The sequence below is a fragment of the Anolis carolinensis genome, chromosome 3 (genome assembly GCF_035594765.1).
Source record: "Anolis carolinensis isolate JA03-04 chromosome 3, rAnoCar3.1.pri, whole genome shotgun sequence".
Classification (NCBI taxonomy): Eukaryota; Metazoa; Chordata; class Lepidosauria; order Squamata; family Dactyloidae; genus Anolis; species Anolis carolinensis.
In genome coordinates, this window is record NC_085843.1 from 229,808,305 (window position 1) to 229,823,288 (window position 14,984).

General features: G+C 40.9%; 1 protein-coding gene across 8 annotated transcripts in view; it reads left to right on the forward strand.

Moving 5' to 3' along the window:
- Positions 1-14,984, forward strand: part of sh3pxd2a (SH3 and PX domains 2A) — a 304,174-nt gene that overhangs the window by 268,754 nt on the left and 20,436 nt on the right. For all 8 annotated transcript variants that reach the window (XM_062976295.1, XM_062976293.1, XM_062976294.1 and 5 more), the window contains 3 exons: positions 4,263-4,380; positions 11,517-11,851; positions 13,624-13,673. In XM_062976295.1, the coding sequence (XP_062832365.1) occupies positions 4,263-4,380; positions 11,517-11,851; positions 13,624-13,673 (503 nt within the window). The remainder of the gene's footprint in view (positions 1-4,262; positions 4,381-11,516; positions 11,852-13,623; positions 13,674-14,984) is intronic.

The following is a 14,984-nucleotide window of genomic DNA, read 5'->3' on the forward strand; positions in this document are numbered from 1 at the left end:
GTTTTAGAAAGACCCCTGCTCCATTTTGGGTGGCTTTCTGCCAAAAGAAATTATTCTTTGGAAAGTAGAATCGGTGATGGGCAAACTTCAGCTGCTTGGCATTTGCAAATTTGGCTTTGAGCCTGAGCCTTATTTGAACTATTGAAATCTTTTGCAAAAACAGGGATTGCCTCAAGAGTTCGCCTTCTACAGCATTATCAGAGTCTCCTTTTGACTTATGTCAGCCATGTGTCCATAGATTGCATGTGCTGGACAGTATAAACTTGGTGAAAGAGATAGTGCTCCAAAAGGAATATTAGACTAGTCATAGTAGTAGAAGGAAGCGTCAGTCTCTTATTCTGGAATGAAAGGTTTGGGGTTAAAAATAGATTCCTCATAGTATCTAGTGCAGAAGTTAAACAGTAAAGAATATATACTACAGTATCTTATAGTTGTTTACCTGGGAACTTTAAAAAAAAATAGAGACTTTTATGAGCCAAACACACAAAACAGAACTTTAAAACTTGGTTTATTGTCTCACTGTAATGGTCACAGGGGGATACTTCAACAGTGTGTTTCTGAAATTAGATTTCTTAAGTCACTTGGTCTCTTGTGCTTGCCCAATTGGTCTAAATCCAAGTGAAAATCTCCTTGAGATCCTTTTACTAGTAATTCATCATTTTCACCTCCAAAGGCCTAAAATGTGGGGCTGTTAACGAGTCCCCTGCTTAGATTCCTTATCTGTCCAAAACTCTTTAACAGCTCAGAGTCCACCAAATGATTCTGTCAGCATCTGATTCTAAGACTGGTTTAACTGCAACAGTAAGATGTGGCTTTCTAAGTCTTCATTATCTCAGAAACCAAAGTGAGGACTTAGATCCTATTTTAGTTTAGTATCACAGCTGTGGCTTAAAAAGGAATGGGCAGGCACCATTCTGCCAGCGTAGTTGCCACAATAGTTTGAAGAATAGTAGAGCATGGTGCCTGCAAAGTTCTCGCTACTGGGCAGGTGAAAATTATGGATATGGATTATATAGGCTCCTTTCCGAATGGTGTTTTCATGTTACCAACCTAAATCGGATGGATGCAGATCTTACAGTAGTTATTTTTGGAACTACAGCTCTTCCTACCCACTATAGCCATAAATATCATGCTTCCTGAGGAATTCACTCAGATGTGATCCAGAAAAGATAAAAGATGTGTCTTATACATTTTAAAAATACTCATGTTTCTCCTTTAGCAAAGTTAGATAATGTTAGCAAAGTTAGTGAGGATTTTATGGACTATGACTCCCATTGGTCTGAACCAGCATGGCTAATGACCATGATGATGAGAAGGGATATCTAAAACATCTAGAGAAAATTGCCCTACTTGCCTTCTGCCAAAAAAAATCAGATTTAATTTAATTAGGATGTTGAGCAGGACCAGCCTTAGTGTTGGGCAGGGAGGCAACAACTACTGGAAACCAGGAAGAAAGTGTTGTCCATCACTAATCTAACACACTTTCAGAAATGCAGGAGATGCTCTCCCTTTGCAAGCATACATAAGATCCAACATTGTATTTTTCAATAATAATCTTTCCTGTTGCGTGATAATAAAGTTTGCTTGTTTTTTTGATGGCTCAGCATGTTGTAATTGGGCTAGGAATCCAAAAGCAGCAGTTCTAATCAGGTCCGGCTGTGGGTTTGTTGCAATTCTTTTGCTGCTGGGTAGTTTGCCAACATCTTCAGAAATAATAAGGCAGAGATTGATCCTGTCTGCAAACATTTTCAGAGTTTTTTTCGTGTCTTTTTTAAAGCCAGGAACAAACTGCATTTGGCTCATAAACTAAGTAGAGAGCAGCATGTTCATGTTACTACTAGCATCCTGACTAGAGAACTAGAATTCTAGAATTATAGCTGGAAAGGGCCCCATAGAGGCCATTGAGTTCAATCTCCCACCCAGTGAAAGAGCTCTAACTGGAGCGTCCCCAACAGATAATAATCCAGGCTCTCTTTAAATATGCCAAAAGAAGGAGACCCCATCACCTGTTTAGGTAATTGGTTCCTTTGCCAAACCATTCTCCTGGCAAGAAGTTCTCTCTAAAGTTCAATCAATGGTTCTCTCTTGTAACATAAAACCATTAGGTCTGGTCCTCTGAGTCAGCAGGAAAACCCATCTGCATCCTCCTTTCTGTGATAGTTCTTTAGATATTTGAATTGCAACCATGTCACCCTGCAGTCTTCTCATCACCAAGCTGTACATGCCCCAAACCTTCAACTGTTCCTTATACTGTATTTTTCTAGGCCTCCTAGAAAAATGTGTCTTCAGGAGAGTGTAACCTTATCTAACACATACTGAATCCCTGTTCCCTGCTTGGCATTCCCAGTTGCTTTTTTCTGCATCAAGATTCAGTTTTTTGGCTCTCATTCAGCCCATTACTGATGATGGTGATGGTGATGGTGATGACGATGATGATGATCTTTATGTCTATCTTGCTCCATCTCCCAGAAAGGACTCAGAGCAGCTCACAACAAGAGTAAAATACAATAAACAATATAAACAATGTAGATGCTGCTTTAGGACTAGGTCAGCCTCCTTGACTTGGAGAAAGGAGTAGTAGAGTTGAGTGTCATCTGCACCACAAAACTCCAGGTATATATGATGGATCCATGGTATATGATGAGATCCTTCATCCAAGAAAGCCTGGAATTGTGTTGCTGTCATTTGCTCAAAGACCTTAATTAGAAAGGGGTGGTTAAAGATTGGATGGCGGTTACTCAGGGAGAAAGGGTCCAATTAATTTTTTTTTACAAAAGTCTTACAGAGGATGGAACACAGCTCTCTTTCAAAAAAAAATCCACCACCCAGTTGGTTAGTTCTCCTCTAGCAGTTGTAATTAGCCAAGATAGACATTGGTCTAACAGACAACTGGTTGACCTCACATTTCCAAGCATTTTGTCCACACTATTATGTTGAGTAAACTGAAACCCATCCACCAAAACCAGACCAGTATATGCTTCATTTGTCCCCCAACAACCTCACAGACTTGAATGTGGAGTCTTCCACACAGTCATATAACCCACAATATCAAGGCAGATAATCCTGAGTCCACACTTCCATATAACCCAGTTCAAAGCAGATAATGTGGGATTTTATATAGCTGTATGGAAGGGGCCCAAGTCAGAATGAATTGGATCAACGTATTTAGCAAATTTGTCACAACACTTTTCTGAAGGCTCCTCATCAGCAATTGGATGTCTATGGTGTAATAGTCCTTTAACTACTTGGATAGCTGTGTTGGACAAAATTGAATTGATATAATAGAGGTAGAAGAGAATTGTTTCTTTGCTTCAATCACTGCTGCAAAATAGATTCTAAAATGCATGTTCAGTAAGATTCACCTGAGTCTCTCTCCTTCATCACTTTCAGAGTACACTGAGTGACCCTGGCCAGATCATACTCTCTCAGCCTTAGATGAAGGCAAGACAAACCTCCTCTGAATAGGTCTTGCCCATAAAACTCTATGATAGGGTTGATGTAGATCAGAGTCAGTTTGAACACACATAACAAGGATAGTGTTAATTTTGGCTCAAGATCATAGAAAAGAAAAGGCTAGTTGCAGTGCTTTGGTAGTCTTTGCTTGCACTAATATTTAAAACCTACAGTCGGTTATTCAGGATGTGAGTACTGAACTAACAACTTTGGTTTTAAATGAGGTTTCGAAAAGAAATGGAGTTTTGCTTTTCCCTTGTGAGAGCTAAGATTTGGGGAAGGTACAATGTGATCTAATCATGAAGAAACAAATACTGGCTGCTTGGTGCTGTAAAGCCAGATTGTTTCTAGGGGTGTGAAGAGGAGAGGTCAGTCCATTCCTTGGAGCTGGAGGAGTGTTGGTCGCTCTCCAGCTTCAGTATTCAGATCCCAGTAATGCAATGTTTTAACATAACCATGTGTGTGCTAAATGGAGCCAGCTGGAGCAAGTTCCCCCAGTGATGCTTTCCTACCCTGGTGCTAGTTTGATTGTTGTCAGTACCATATGAAGGATTCAGGGGAGCCCCCTCCCTAGAGACCCTGTCTCATTTGTTGGCATGGAAGGTGTGGGGCGGTGGTGCAGAGCTGATATAAGCATGCTTACAGCATGATAGCTAATAGGTACAGGGCCCTGTCGCCAGCAAGGCTCCGCCTCTGCAATGCTTCCACATCTTAATTGCTGCAAAATCATTTTAAAGAGCAATCAGCGAAGAGGAAGAACAGGGCTTTGTTTTGACCTTAACTGATGTTGCCTTCTTTTTCTTTACTAGAGGAGAAATATGTCACCATCCAGCCATACACCAGCCAGGGGAAGGACGAAATTGGGTTTGATAAAGGAGTCACCGTGGAGGTCATTCAAAAGAACTTGGAAGGATGGTGGTACATAAGGTAAAGGGTTGGCAAAATCATTCTCGGGTTGGCATGCCTTGTCTTAATGTTGTTTTACAAAAGTATTCTGTAAACATCTACAAACATGTTTAAAATGCTTCTGTAAGGCTGTGCAAAACCACTTAAACCTTGAAAATGCATTTAAAATAGCAAGCTGCAATAAGTAAAAGTACTTTGGGTAGAGGTTAGGCTGTTGGATGAGATTTTAGAAAAGGAAAACCATTGTAGACCTAGGAGTATTACTTTATGTAATGTTTACTTTTAATTTTAGATCAGCTGATGTAGCTGGGATCTCTTATTATATTCACCACACACTTTGTTAGAGGAACGTAGTGGCACAACTTTAATCAGACTGCTGCTGAGAATGTTGTTGGTAGTTGGAAAGTATGTGTTTGTGTATATGTGTGTGAGAGAGAGAAAGAGAGAGAGAGAGAGAAATGAACATGCATGTTGTGTAACAGCAGTAATACAAATTCCTTGTGAAGAAGGGCTGTGTTCTGTTAATGCATATGTTAGTTTTGCAAAATTGCTAATCCGAGCTATAATTCAAATGGACTCCTTTTGATAGCCTTAAATAGTTAACGATAACTGTAAACTAGATATATGTTTACAGCATTTTTCCAGACCCATGAAATGCCACGTAGGCAGTATGTCTTTAGAGTGTTCAGCATAATAGACTGCTGTTGCTAGCTGATATGAGAGAGATCAAAGGAATATGAAGACTTAACTGCTGCAGCTACATTGACAGCCAGATCTTATACACATTTCCTTGGAAGAAAGTCCCAGTGAGTTTTGTGGAGTTATCACCAGATACATATGCAAAGGACTACAGTCTTGGACTGTTAGAGAAATATCATCATAACTGGAAGAGCAACTGGACAGTGTTGTTTTTTTTAAAGTAACAGAATCCTTTTTCTGGGTGGCTTTTCAGGAAAGTTTGAATAAACAAATCTTGAAGAGAATACAAGCTTGTGAATCCCAACACTCTGTAGGGAGCTTTTCTATAAGAACCATACCACCCAGGGTCCTATGAACTGCCCTTTTTGCTCACTTGTTTTCCATGTAGAGTAGATATTTTTCATCAATTGTCATTTGCTTTTGTAGTCTAGCCATTGTAAAGCACCAGAACTATGAATAATGGAACCACACAGAGTTCTATGTGTTCTATAAACACATTTGCTGTTTACATTTTCCATATTCACTTTCCCATCAATAATAAATGAAAGCTGATAGAGGTGGGGAGTAGATTCCCAAGATGATGAACAGGGAAAGGCTGGCCCATTGTCAGGTTTGCATTCTTCTCTTTTTAAATCATTTGCTGGACTTTAATCCAAAGCCAAGGGTTCAGGTGCAGAGTGCACAGGGCTTTGCAGGAGGAGGGACAAAATCAAAAACTCCCCCATATATTATTGAACTCCTTTTTTTGTTTGGAAATGTTTGTTTTCTTTCTGATTACCAGCAGACTTTTATGTTAGATCCTGCAAGAAACTAGTATTTCTTGCTTCTGCCAAGTTTAGTTATTTTTATTGAAGAAAGATATCAAAATAAGAGGGCCCTTCATTTTTAGCAGTGGATCATTTGGCCAAAGGAAAAAAATATTACTTAATTGTTATTATTATTAAAAAGTAATATGATCTGCATGGGGACTGAGTGTCAATATCCCATCCCACTATAGGTTGTGCCTATACACAGTCATGGGCAAACTAAGGCCTGGGGGCAGATGCAGCCCCCTGGGCGCTTACCTCAGGTCCTTCTCATTTTCCCTATCCCCTGGCATAAGGACATGGTAGCCTGCTGTGTCCTTATGCCAAAATGATGGGGAAGGAAGGCACATAGCAACTGAGAGCCCTCTGGAGTGCTCTCAGCCACCGTGTGTATCACGCTCCTCCCGGTATAAGGATGGTGTGAGCAACTCCATTCTTATGCCAGGAGGACGATTCAAGGAAAGCACGCAATGGCTGAGAGCCCTCCAGAGCATACTCAGCCACCACCTGTCTCACTCTCCTCCTGGCATAACGCCAAGAGCACAGCCTGAGGATCAGGGAGGAGGATGGGAAGGATTGGGGCAGTCGCCGCGTGTCTCACCTTCCTCCCAGCATAAGTATGGCACAAGCAGCCCTGTCCTTATGCTGGAAGAACAACCTGAGATGACCCAGGCCCTGCCCTGCCTCCTCCTGGTCCTGCCCTCTCTTGGGCCCTCCCCACCCAGCATGTGCCTCCCCCCCCCCCCGTCTCTCCTGGCCCGGCCCTCCCTGCTGGGCCCACAATGCGGCCCCAAGGCAAAAATGTTTGCCCATGCCTGCTATACACACACATATAAGCATGCATACATGCTGAAATACCTTATTTCCCTTCTTTTTTCCTCCAATATGGGGAATTGTGCGTTTTCATACATTTGGAGATGCTTTATTGTTTGGATGTTTTTTTATTTGTTTGTGTCCTGACTTTCTCCCAAAATTGGGACTCAGGGTGGGCTTGAAAGACTTTGAGGCATTCTCGCGGGACCCCTAGGCCTACAAAAGAGAAATCCAGGAGCCCCATGCAACTCACAAGCCACATTTTCCCAAATCCCACTCTATGCCCCTATATCTCTATTTCAGATCCCAGCTATCGGCAATCTATATGAGATTATTCTCTAGTTTGGCTAAGGCATTTTATGTTAGAGGAATTCTTTGCTGATTCCAAGATGGATCATTGGCCTGAAGCTGCTCCTGTTATTTAGAAACGCTAATATATGTTATATTCCTTTGGACTGAAAAATTCCTAGATATGAGGAGCATTATCTAAAATAACCTCTTTAGCAGAGTAAGAGTTTGAGGTTGCCCTGTGCCATTTTTTCTGTCCATGCTGAGATTGTTTCTACTGTAAATTTTGTTGGGATCCACTATAATACCATGGACAACTCGACTTGATTTCCATCAGCCACAAACTCAATTGCCAATAATGGAAGTATGATGACAGTATTGAATTAATATGCTGTTTTAATTTTATGTCCACACTCAAAACATTTAAAATATTATTTTTAATTAAAAAATAAATTATGCAGGGTTTTTTTTGTCTCAACGCAATTATAAGTCATCACTTTTAAGATCATTGCACCTATGATAGAAACTCTGTCTACCTTCCCTCTGGGTTCATCTACATTGTAGAATTAATGCAATTTGACACCACTTTAACTGCCATGTCTCAATGCAAAGGAATGGCAAGAGCTATAGTTTTGCAAGATTTTTAGCCTACTCTGCCAGAAGAGTGCTGGTGTCTCGTCAAACTACAAATCCCAGGATTCCTTAGCATCAAATTATGGCAGTTAAACTGCATTAATCCTACATTAGCTGGAGACCTTGTCACAATTTGAATTGATAGAAAGAAGGGATGTATGTTACAGCAAAATGGGACTATTCTTGTTAATAAGGCTCTTGCCGTAGGAGAGCAATTGTATGAATAGATCTTCTTAACCATAGGCCCATAACGCAAGTGGAGATAGCATTAATAATTAGGTGATAGGTTCCACCTTAAAACTTATAACATTCACCTCCTTAAGTAAAACATTTTCCAAAATTCATGGTTTTATACTGATTTTCACTTCCCTCCCCCTATTCTCCCTTCCTGGTTTGCTTCCCTCTGGAGTAATTCCAGTATTCTGGAGCTGGAAAACAGATGTTAAGGAGGAAAGAAATTGCTCAGACAAACGGAGGCAATTTTTGATTCCTTCTTTTCCCTTAGTATTATGGTTTCAATATTAACTTTTGTCTTCACATAGCATTTTTCAAAAGGTAGGTTTTTAGACAGTAATGTAGCTGTTCCTCCTTTCTTTTTTGCCCTGACCTCATCCCAGTCACTGTCTTCTGGCTGCTTTTCATTCTTCAGCATATCAGTATGTTCTTCTTTTTCTTCCTTATTTGTTGGGGGTTGGTTAAAAAAGTCCACAACCAGATGCTACTCTATTTATCTTGGAAGTAGTGGTATATTTCACAATATCTAGCCATGGAAACTAAGTAATTTGCCTATTTAACCAAATCACTAATTTTTCCCTGCAATAATAATAATCATCATCATCATCATCATCATCATTTTATTTCTTACCCGCCTCTCCTTGTGGCTCGAGGCAGGTTACAACATAACCGAAATACATAATCATTGTATAAAATACACATATTAAAACATATTTCTACAAAATACATGTATTGAAATACACAGAGCCATTTTTTTATCGTGTCAGAAGCGACTTGAGAACATACTGCAAGCTGCTTCTGTTGTGAGAGAATTGGCCATCTACAGAGACATTGCCCAGGGGATGCCCAGATGTATTACCATCCTGCTGGGAGGCTTCTCTCATGTCCCTGCAAGCTAGAGCTGACAGACGAGAGTTCACCCTGTCTTGCGGATTCGAAATGGCAACCTTCAGTCAGCAACCCAACCTTCACGTCATCAGTCAGCCAGGACAAGGATTTAATCCATTGCACCATTGCAGCTCCTATCTTAAAATATAGTTGACACAAGACCCGAGTTTAAAATTCATAATTAAAACTGGCTGGGTAGGCCTGCCAAAAGAGATGGGTCTTCAAATGTGTTTTAAATTCTGACAGCTCAGTTAGCTGTTCTTCAGGCAGATCATTCCACAATCTTGGTGCAGCCAATACAAACATCCTCTGGGTGATAGTCACCAGTCAGGTTCTGGTTTGTTGGAGTAGGATCTCAGTGTGTGTGGCAGATTGTATGGGAGAAGACGATCCTGGATCCAAACCATATAGGGTTTAAAAGGTCACAACCAACACTGTACTTTGCCCAGAAACTAATTGGCAGCCAGTGGAGTGATTTTAGGATAGGTATGAGCTTACTTTTGAATGTTCCTGTAACCAATCTGACTTCCGTATATTGAAGCAACTGGAGTTTCCAAACTTGGTACAAAAGTAGCCCAATGCAAAGCGCATTGCAGAAGTCCAGCCTTGAGGTTACCAGCTCATGCACTATCATCTTTAGGCCCTCCAAATCTAGGAAGGGATGCAGCTGGCATATCAGCCAAAGCTGATAATAAGCACTCCTGACTGTCGTATCTACGTAGGCTGATGGTTGGAGAGACAGATCCAGGAGCATTCCCACTACTAATACAACTAGTGACTTCTTGGACAATAATCACTAAAGAGAAAATAGGTCTGATTATTCATTGAGTATAGTACTGTTTGTCTGAAAGCTGCATAGATTCCCCCCGCAAAAACACTGGGTTAATAGATCAGGATGGCTATCTGCACAGATCACACAAAAATCCCCACTGGCTCCCACAACCTTCCAAATTGAGTAGCCAAGCAACAAAGTTGTCTTTTTAGATTAAATTTTAAAATGTAAATTACAACAGGGATGTCCTTTCTAGAATGTGGAGACCAGGTCAGCTCAAAAAGCATTTCACTGCTTGAAGCAGGGCATAAATTCCAGTACTACCCTTCTTGTCTCAAAATACATAGCATGCAAGGTCAAGCAAATTATTTTAGCCCTTCAACTGCAAATTCCAAAGTGCCTTCCTCCTTCCCTAGCATTAAAATACAATAATATAACAATAAAGTAGAGCAACATAGCAATAACTTTAGTAACTGAAGACTTGCTAGCCTTGTACGACAGCCAAAATCTATCTACCAGTAACAGTATGGCTGGTGTCCCGCAGTTTCTTCAACACTCTATCCTCTATTCATTATGATCTTTCGGAGAGGGCACATGACTGAAAGTATGCTAGACTCAGTGGTGGGCCTTGCAGCATGATCTACAAGTGTCATAAATACAAACTGCAAATACCTGGATGTCATAGTATTGAACTATTTCAGGCTAAAGTAAATCAAACTACAGGAATTGTGAAATGTAAATACACCTCTGAACGGAAAGAGGAAACTGAATGCACAGGATCACCCAGTCAGAACAAGACATTGAAAGAAACTTGGTGTGTTTTCCCACCAATAATTCAATGTGTTTTACCACCCAGGCCAGGCACTAGATTTGGGAAGGGGTTCAGACACAATTGTTCTCCCTCAAATCAAGGTCCCATTTCGTATAGCTAAGATCCTTTTTACCTTCCAGGATTCTAACTGGATGGCCCCCCATGAGGGTCTTCCTCCAGGGGCAAACCAAGAATGGGCAACTTGGAAGTCCCTAAACAGACTGAGAAGTGGAGTGGGCAGATCAAAAGACAATCTGGCAAGATGGCACTACCTGGAGGAATCCTCCACCTTGTGTGACTGTGGAGCAGAACAAACAACTCCGCATATGTATGCTTGCCCACAATGCCCTGCCTCATGTACGGAGGAGGAGTTGTTTAAAGCTACGGACAATGCGGTTGCTGTTGCCCGCTTTTGGTCCAAAACTATTTAGTTGCTTGTGATTTCCTTCCCCCCCCCCCCCCCCCCCATCATTTTGAAATGTATTTGTCGTACAATGCTTTTGACACGAAATTAAAAAAAAAAACCTTCCAGGAAATCAAAGTCTCTTTCCTAGGTACTGGGGCAAATCACAACAAATCTCATGATAGAAAGAGTTATAACCTGCAGTAAGGCCACTGGAGAAATACTGAGCTAAATAATAACAACAACAACAACAACAACAACAGCAACAACAACAACAACTTTATCTTTATACCCCACTTCCATCTCCCTGGATTGATCTAGGCTAGAGCCACACTGTTAAGAGAGGCAGCAGCTCTGAAGAAGCTATTGTGTTTTTCCACTATGTGTCTCTGGATGCAGCCATAGCATTGCTGCTTCATTGGCGGAGAAGCCCAAAGGCATATGGAAGATGATGTTCACAGCCTAGATATTCAAAAGAAGGGTTTTAAAAGTACAGTAATTTAAAAAAATCCCTAAGGTTGGTCCACATGGGTCCTTTAGAGCCTGTGGGTCCCATGTATTCTAAAACGTGGAATATCTAGCAAAGTCAGAATAAAATATAAAAGTTCTTTTCTTATGCTTCTACTAAACACACAGTAGCACAGGAGTCCACAGATTTTTGTAGATGGCTGCTTTTCTCTTTTTGCCTCAGAACAAGTTTACATCGCATTCTCCAGCAAATGTGATGTAGCTAAATGCTGCAATCATCTGGGTTTGGGACTAAAAGTCATAAGAAACTACCTATAAGTAACTACTTTTTCATCTTTCTAGGTATTTAGGCAAAGAGGGCTGGGCCCCAGCCTCATATCTGAAGAAAGCAAAAGATGAACTTTCATCCAGGAAAAAAAACTTAACAGGGCCAGTGGAAATTATCGGAAACATCATGGAAATTAGCAACTTGTTGAACAAGAAGTCTTCCAGTGACAAAGAAACCCAATCGGAAATCGAAACAGCAGAATCTCACATCAACAAGAAGGAAATCAGCTTGCCTATCTTATGCAATGACTCCAATGGCAATTTCATGACAACTCAAGACAAGCAGGTTTCAAAATTGGCACAGGGATCTCCGGCCATAGCACGGATTGCACCACAAAGAGCCCAGATAAGTAAGTACATTATGGACATAACTCTTTTATGCTTTATGCTTATTTATTGCTAGAACAGGCAGGAAAATCAAGGCATAAAAATATTCTAAAAGGTGGTGTAGATGAGAAGTTTATGTCACATTTCTGTACATAGCAGGACTCCTTCTGAGATCCAAATCACATTCCCTCCATCTCAGACATTCCCTGAGAACTTCAAGAAGTAAGTTCACCTTTTCATTCCCATCTGAGGCAAGAGTTTTTCTCCTGAGTTCCAGAACAGATCGGGGAAAGATGTAAACATGTTCCATCAGTATATTCTGGCAGTAAACTTCATACTGTCATGTATGGATTGCAGACTGTTCAACACTCCAGTGATGTAAAGGAGGAATGGAAGAAAAAGGAAAAAGGAAGTTTTGCAATAGAGTGCATCTGGAATGTGGGCTAGAAGTGATCATTCAGTCTTCGGGTGCATCTACACTGTAAATTTAATGCTGTTTGATACCACTTTAAATCTCATGACTTAATACACCAACACTCTTTGGAAGAGAAGGCTAAAGTCTTTGTAAAACTATTTTCCATACTCCCATCACATTGAGCCATTGCAGTTAAGGTAATGTCAAACCACTAATTCTACAGTGCAGATGCACCATAGTTATATCTTGAATATAGGACCCATGTCTGATATCACTCTGTACACAAAATGCTCTGTACACAATTTGTGATTGATTGCAAGATCCATAGCACATAGAGAATGACCCCAAGACCCCTTTCTGTTTCAAACAGTGCAGTGCTTATAAAAGGCTGCATTGTGGGCCACATTCTTTAGAAGATGTGTTGGTACAAAAGCTTTTCATTGACAGGAGTCGGATCAGACCAAACTCCACCACCTATACATGCCAAACTGAAAATTTGAACAAGGCCTTTTTCAGGGTTCCAAAAACCATGGATAGAGAGTCCTGTGTTTTTACAATTCTACATTCGTAGGTTCTGACCTTCCATTGAATCATGTAGACTAGTGACAAGGCATGCAATCTCACCCTCTTCCGATCTGCATACAAAGGTTGCCTGTATATAAAAGGGCATGGTATTATGAATGGCTATGCAAACAGAGCTGAAATCCACTCATATTTTAGTGGAATTAAAACAGGGTAGGCAGACCACTGCTTTGATAAACCTTGGCCAGCATGGCAGATGATCAAGAATGATGGCAGTAGTGGCTCAAAATATCTAGAATATCTACTCCCCATCCTAGGAGTAGATTTCTCTCACTTTCTGTTGTCTCACTCCTGTTCTTAACTATGAGTCATTTGTAAGTCGGATGTTTGTATCTCAGGGACTGCCTGTAATTAAACCTTTTGTGTGACATACTCGAGCTTGTTTGCTAATGGAGCACTGATCCCAGTTCCTGCTTGAGGTGCTGACTCTTACACTTTACATCTCTTTTCAGCTCCAGGCCTTAAGGACTGGCTCTTCCTATGTAAATGGTCTGTGTTTATTATCTGGAGACATTTCTGATCTCATAGCTCTAAAGCGCCCTCTACAGGGAGCTTTTGGTCTTTTCTGCTTTATATGCTGGCTTTGCTAGTCTTAGTTTTAGTGATTTGTATAGTGTTTAAAAACATTATGAAGTTTACAAAATATATATGGTGTGTCAGGGAAAACGTTGGATTACATAATTCTTATTTCCCCCTCTGGAGATTATACTTGAGGTTATCTGGTTTCTTCTTATCTAAAAAGAACTTGGGTTAGTGTGTTCAGTCTGAACTGAAAATGTTCCATCTCCTCCTTACTAGGTTCCCCAAATCTAAGAACCAGGCCTCCTCCCAGAAGAGAATCCAGTTTGGTGAGTGCTATTTTCTGTGTTTGTGGCACATGCAAATGTTTTAATACTTCACAAATATAGTGCTTTCTAACCATTTCAGCCTACATCCAACTATTAATCCCAAACAGAATAGACGAGCAGACTATGTGACGCCTGTCCCCGTCCCCCGTTTGTTTGCATGCTTTTAAAATATTTGTGTGTGTGTAATAAAGAAACATGTGCTTTTGAGAAGTTGCACCAAGAATATTTTGCCTCTTTGGTTGGCCTGGTAAAGATCAACTTTGGAAATTGCCTTATGTCAACATTGCTACTCTTGGAGAGTAGACTGAGTGAATCAATTGGAACTTGGTAAACTGACATTTAGTCAGATAAGCTTCACTGATTCTTCTGCTTTGGCATCTGTGATGGAAAATAAGGGTACCTTATTTTGTAGTGATACGATGACCTCCCTACCCCCCTACACACACACACACACACACACACACACACACACACACACAGTTCGACCATGGTCTCTCTGTACTTGAATGCGCTAATGGCATTGTCTTCTCATGACTGAGACCCATGTGACCCCATGTATCAACATATGGCAATGGGAAGGTAGGTCACAAACAGAACTATATGGCTTTTACACTGTATAAATCTCATTGAATCACGTGGTTCATGGTTAATGTGGGGGGTTTCGGAGGAATCAAACTTGTTAAAATTTAGTCAACAAGTTCAGCAAGTTTATATCATTTTCCATTAAGTTATTCCTTACCTTCTCGTTCAAAAGTGGCTCTCTAGTTTTTCTTCATATCAGTTATGTGCGAGAGAGAACCTGGTCGTCAGTCACTCTGGGTTTGGGGGCCACTTGAGATTTTAATGTTGTTTCCACAGTCCTACTCAGATATTCTAATCAAGATGAGTGCTTGTCCTGAGCCATTGGCTGTAGGTCCCTGGAAAGTTTCCAGGAAAGAAAGATGTAGTTGCACCCAATAACAAATATAGTACACTTCCCTGGCATACTGTACCTACTAAAGCAGCTCCACTGACTGCCTATAAGTTTCTGGTCCCAATTCAAAGTGCTGGTTATTGACTACAAAGCCCTATACCATTTGGGTCCAGCCTATCTACGTGACCAGATCCCCCTCTATGAACCTGCAAAGGCTCTAAGGTCTGTCAGGGAGGCCCTCCTCTCAGTCCCACCTCCGTCTCAAGCACAGTTGGTGGGGATGAGGGAGAGGGCCTTCTGGCTTAGGAACACCCTCCCCAGGGAAATCAGGCAAGCCCTAATAATTCAATCCTTTGGGAGGAAGCTGAAGACATGGCTATTCCAACAGACCTATGATA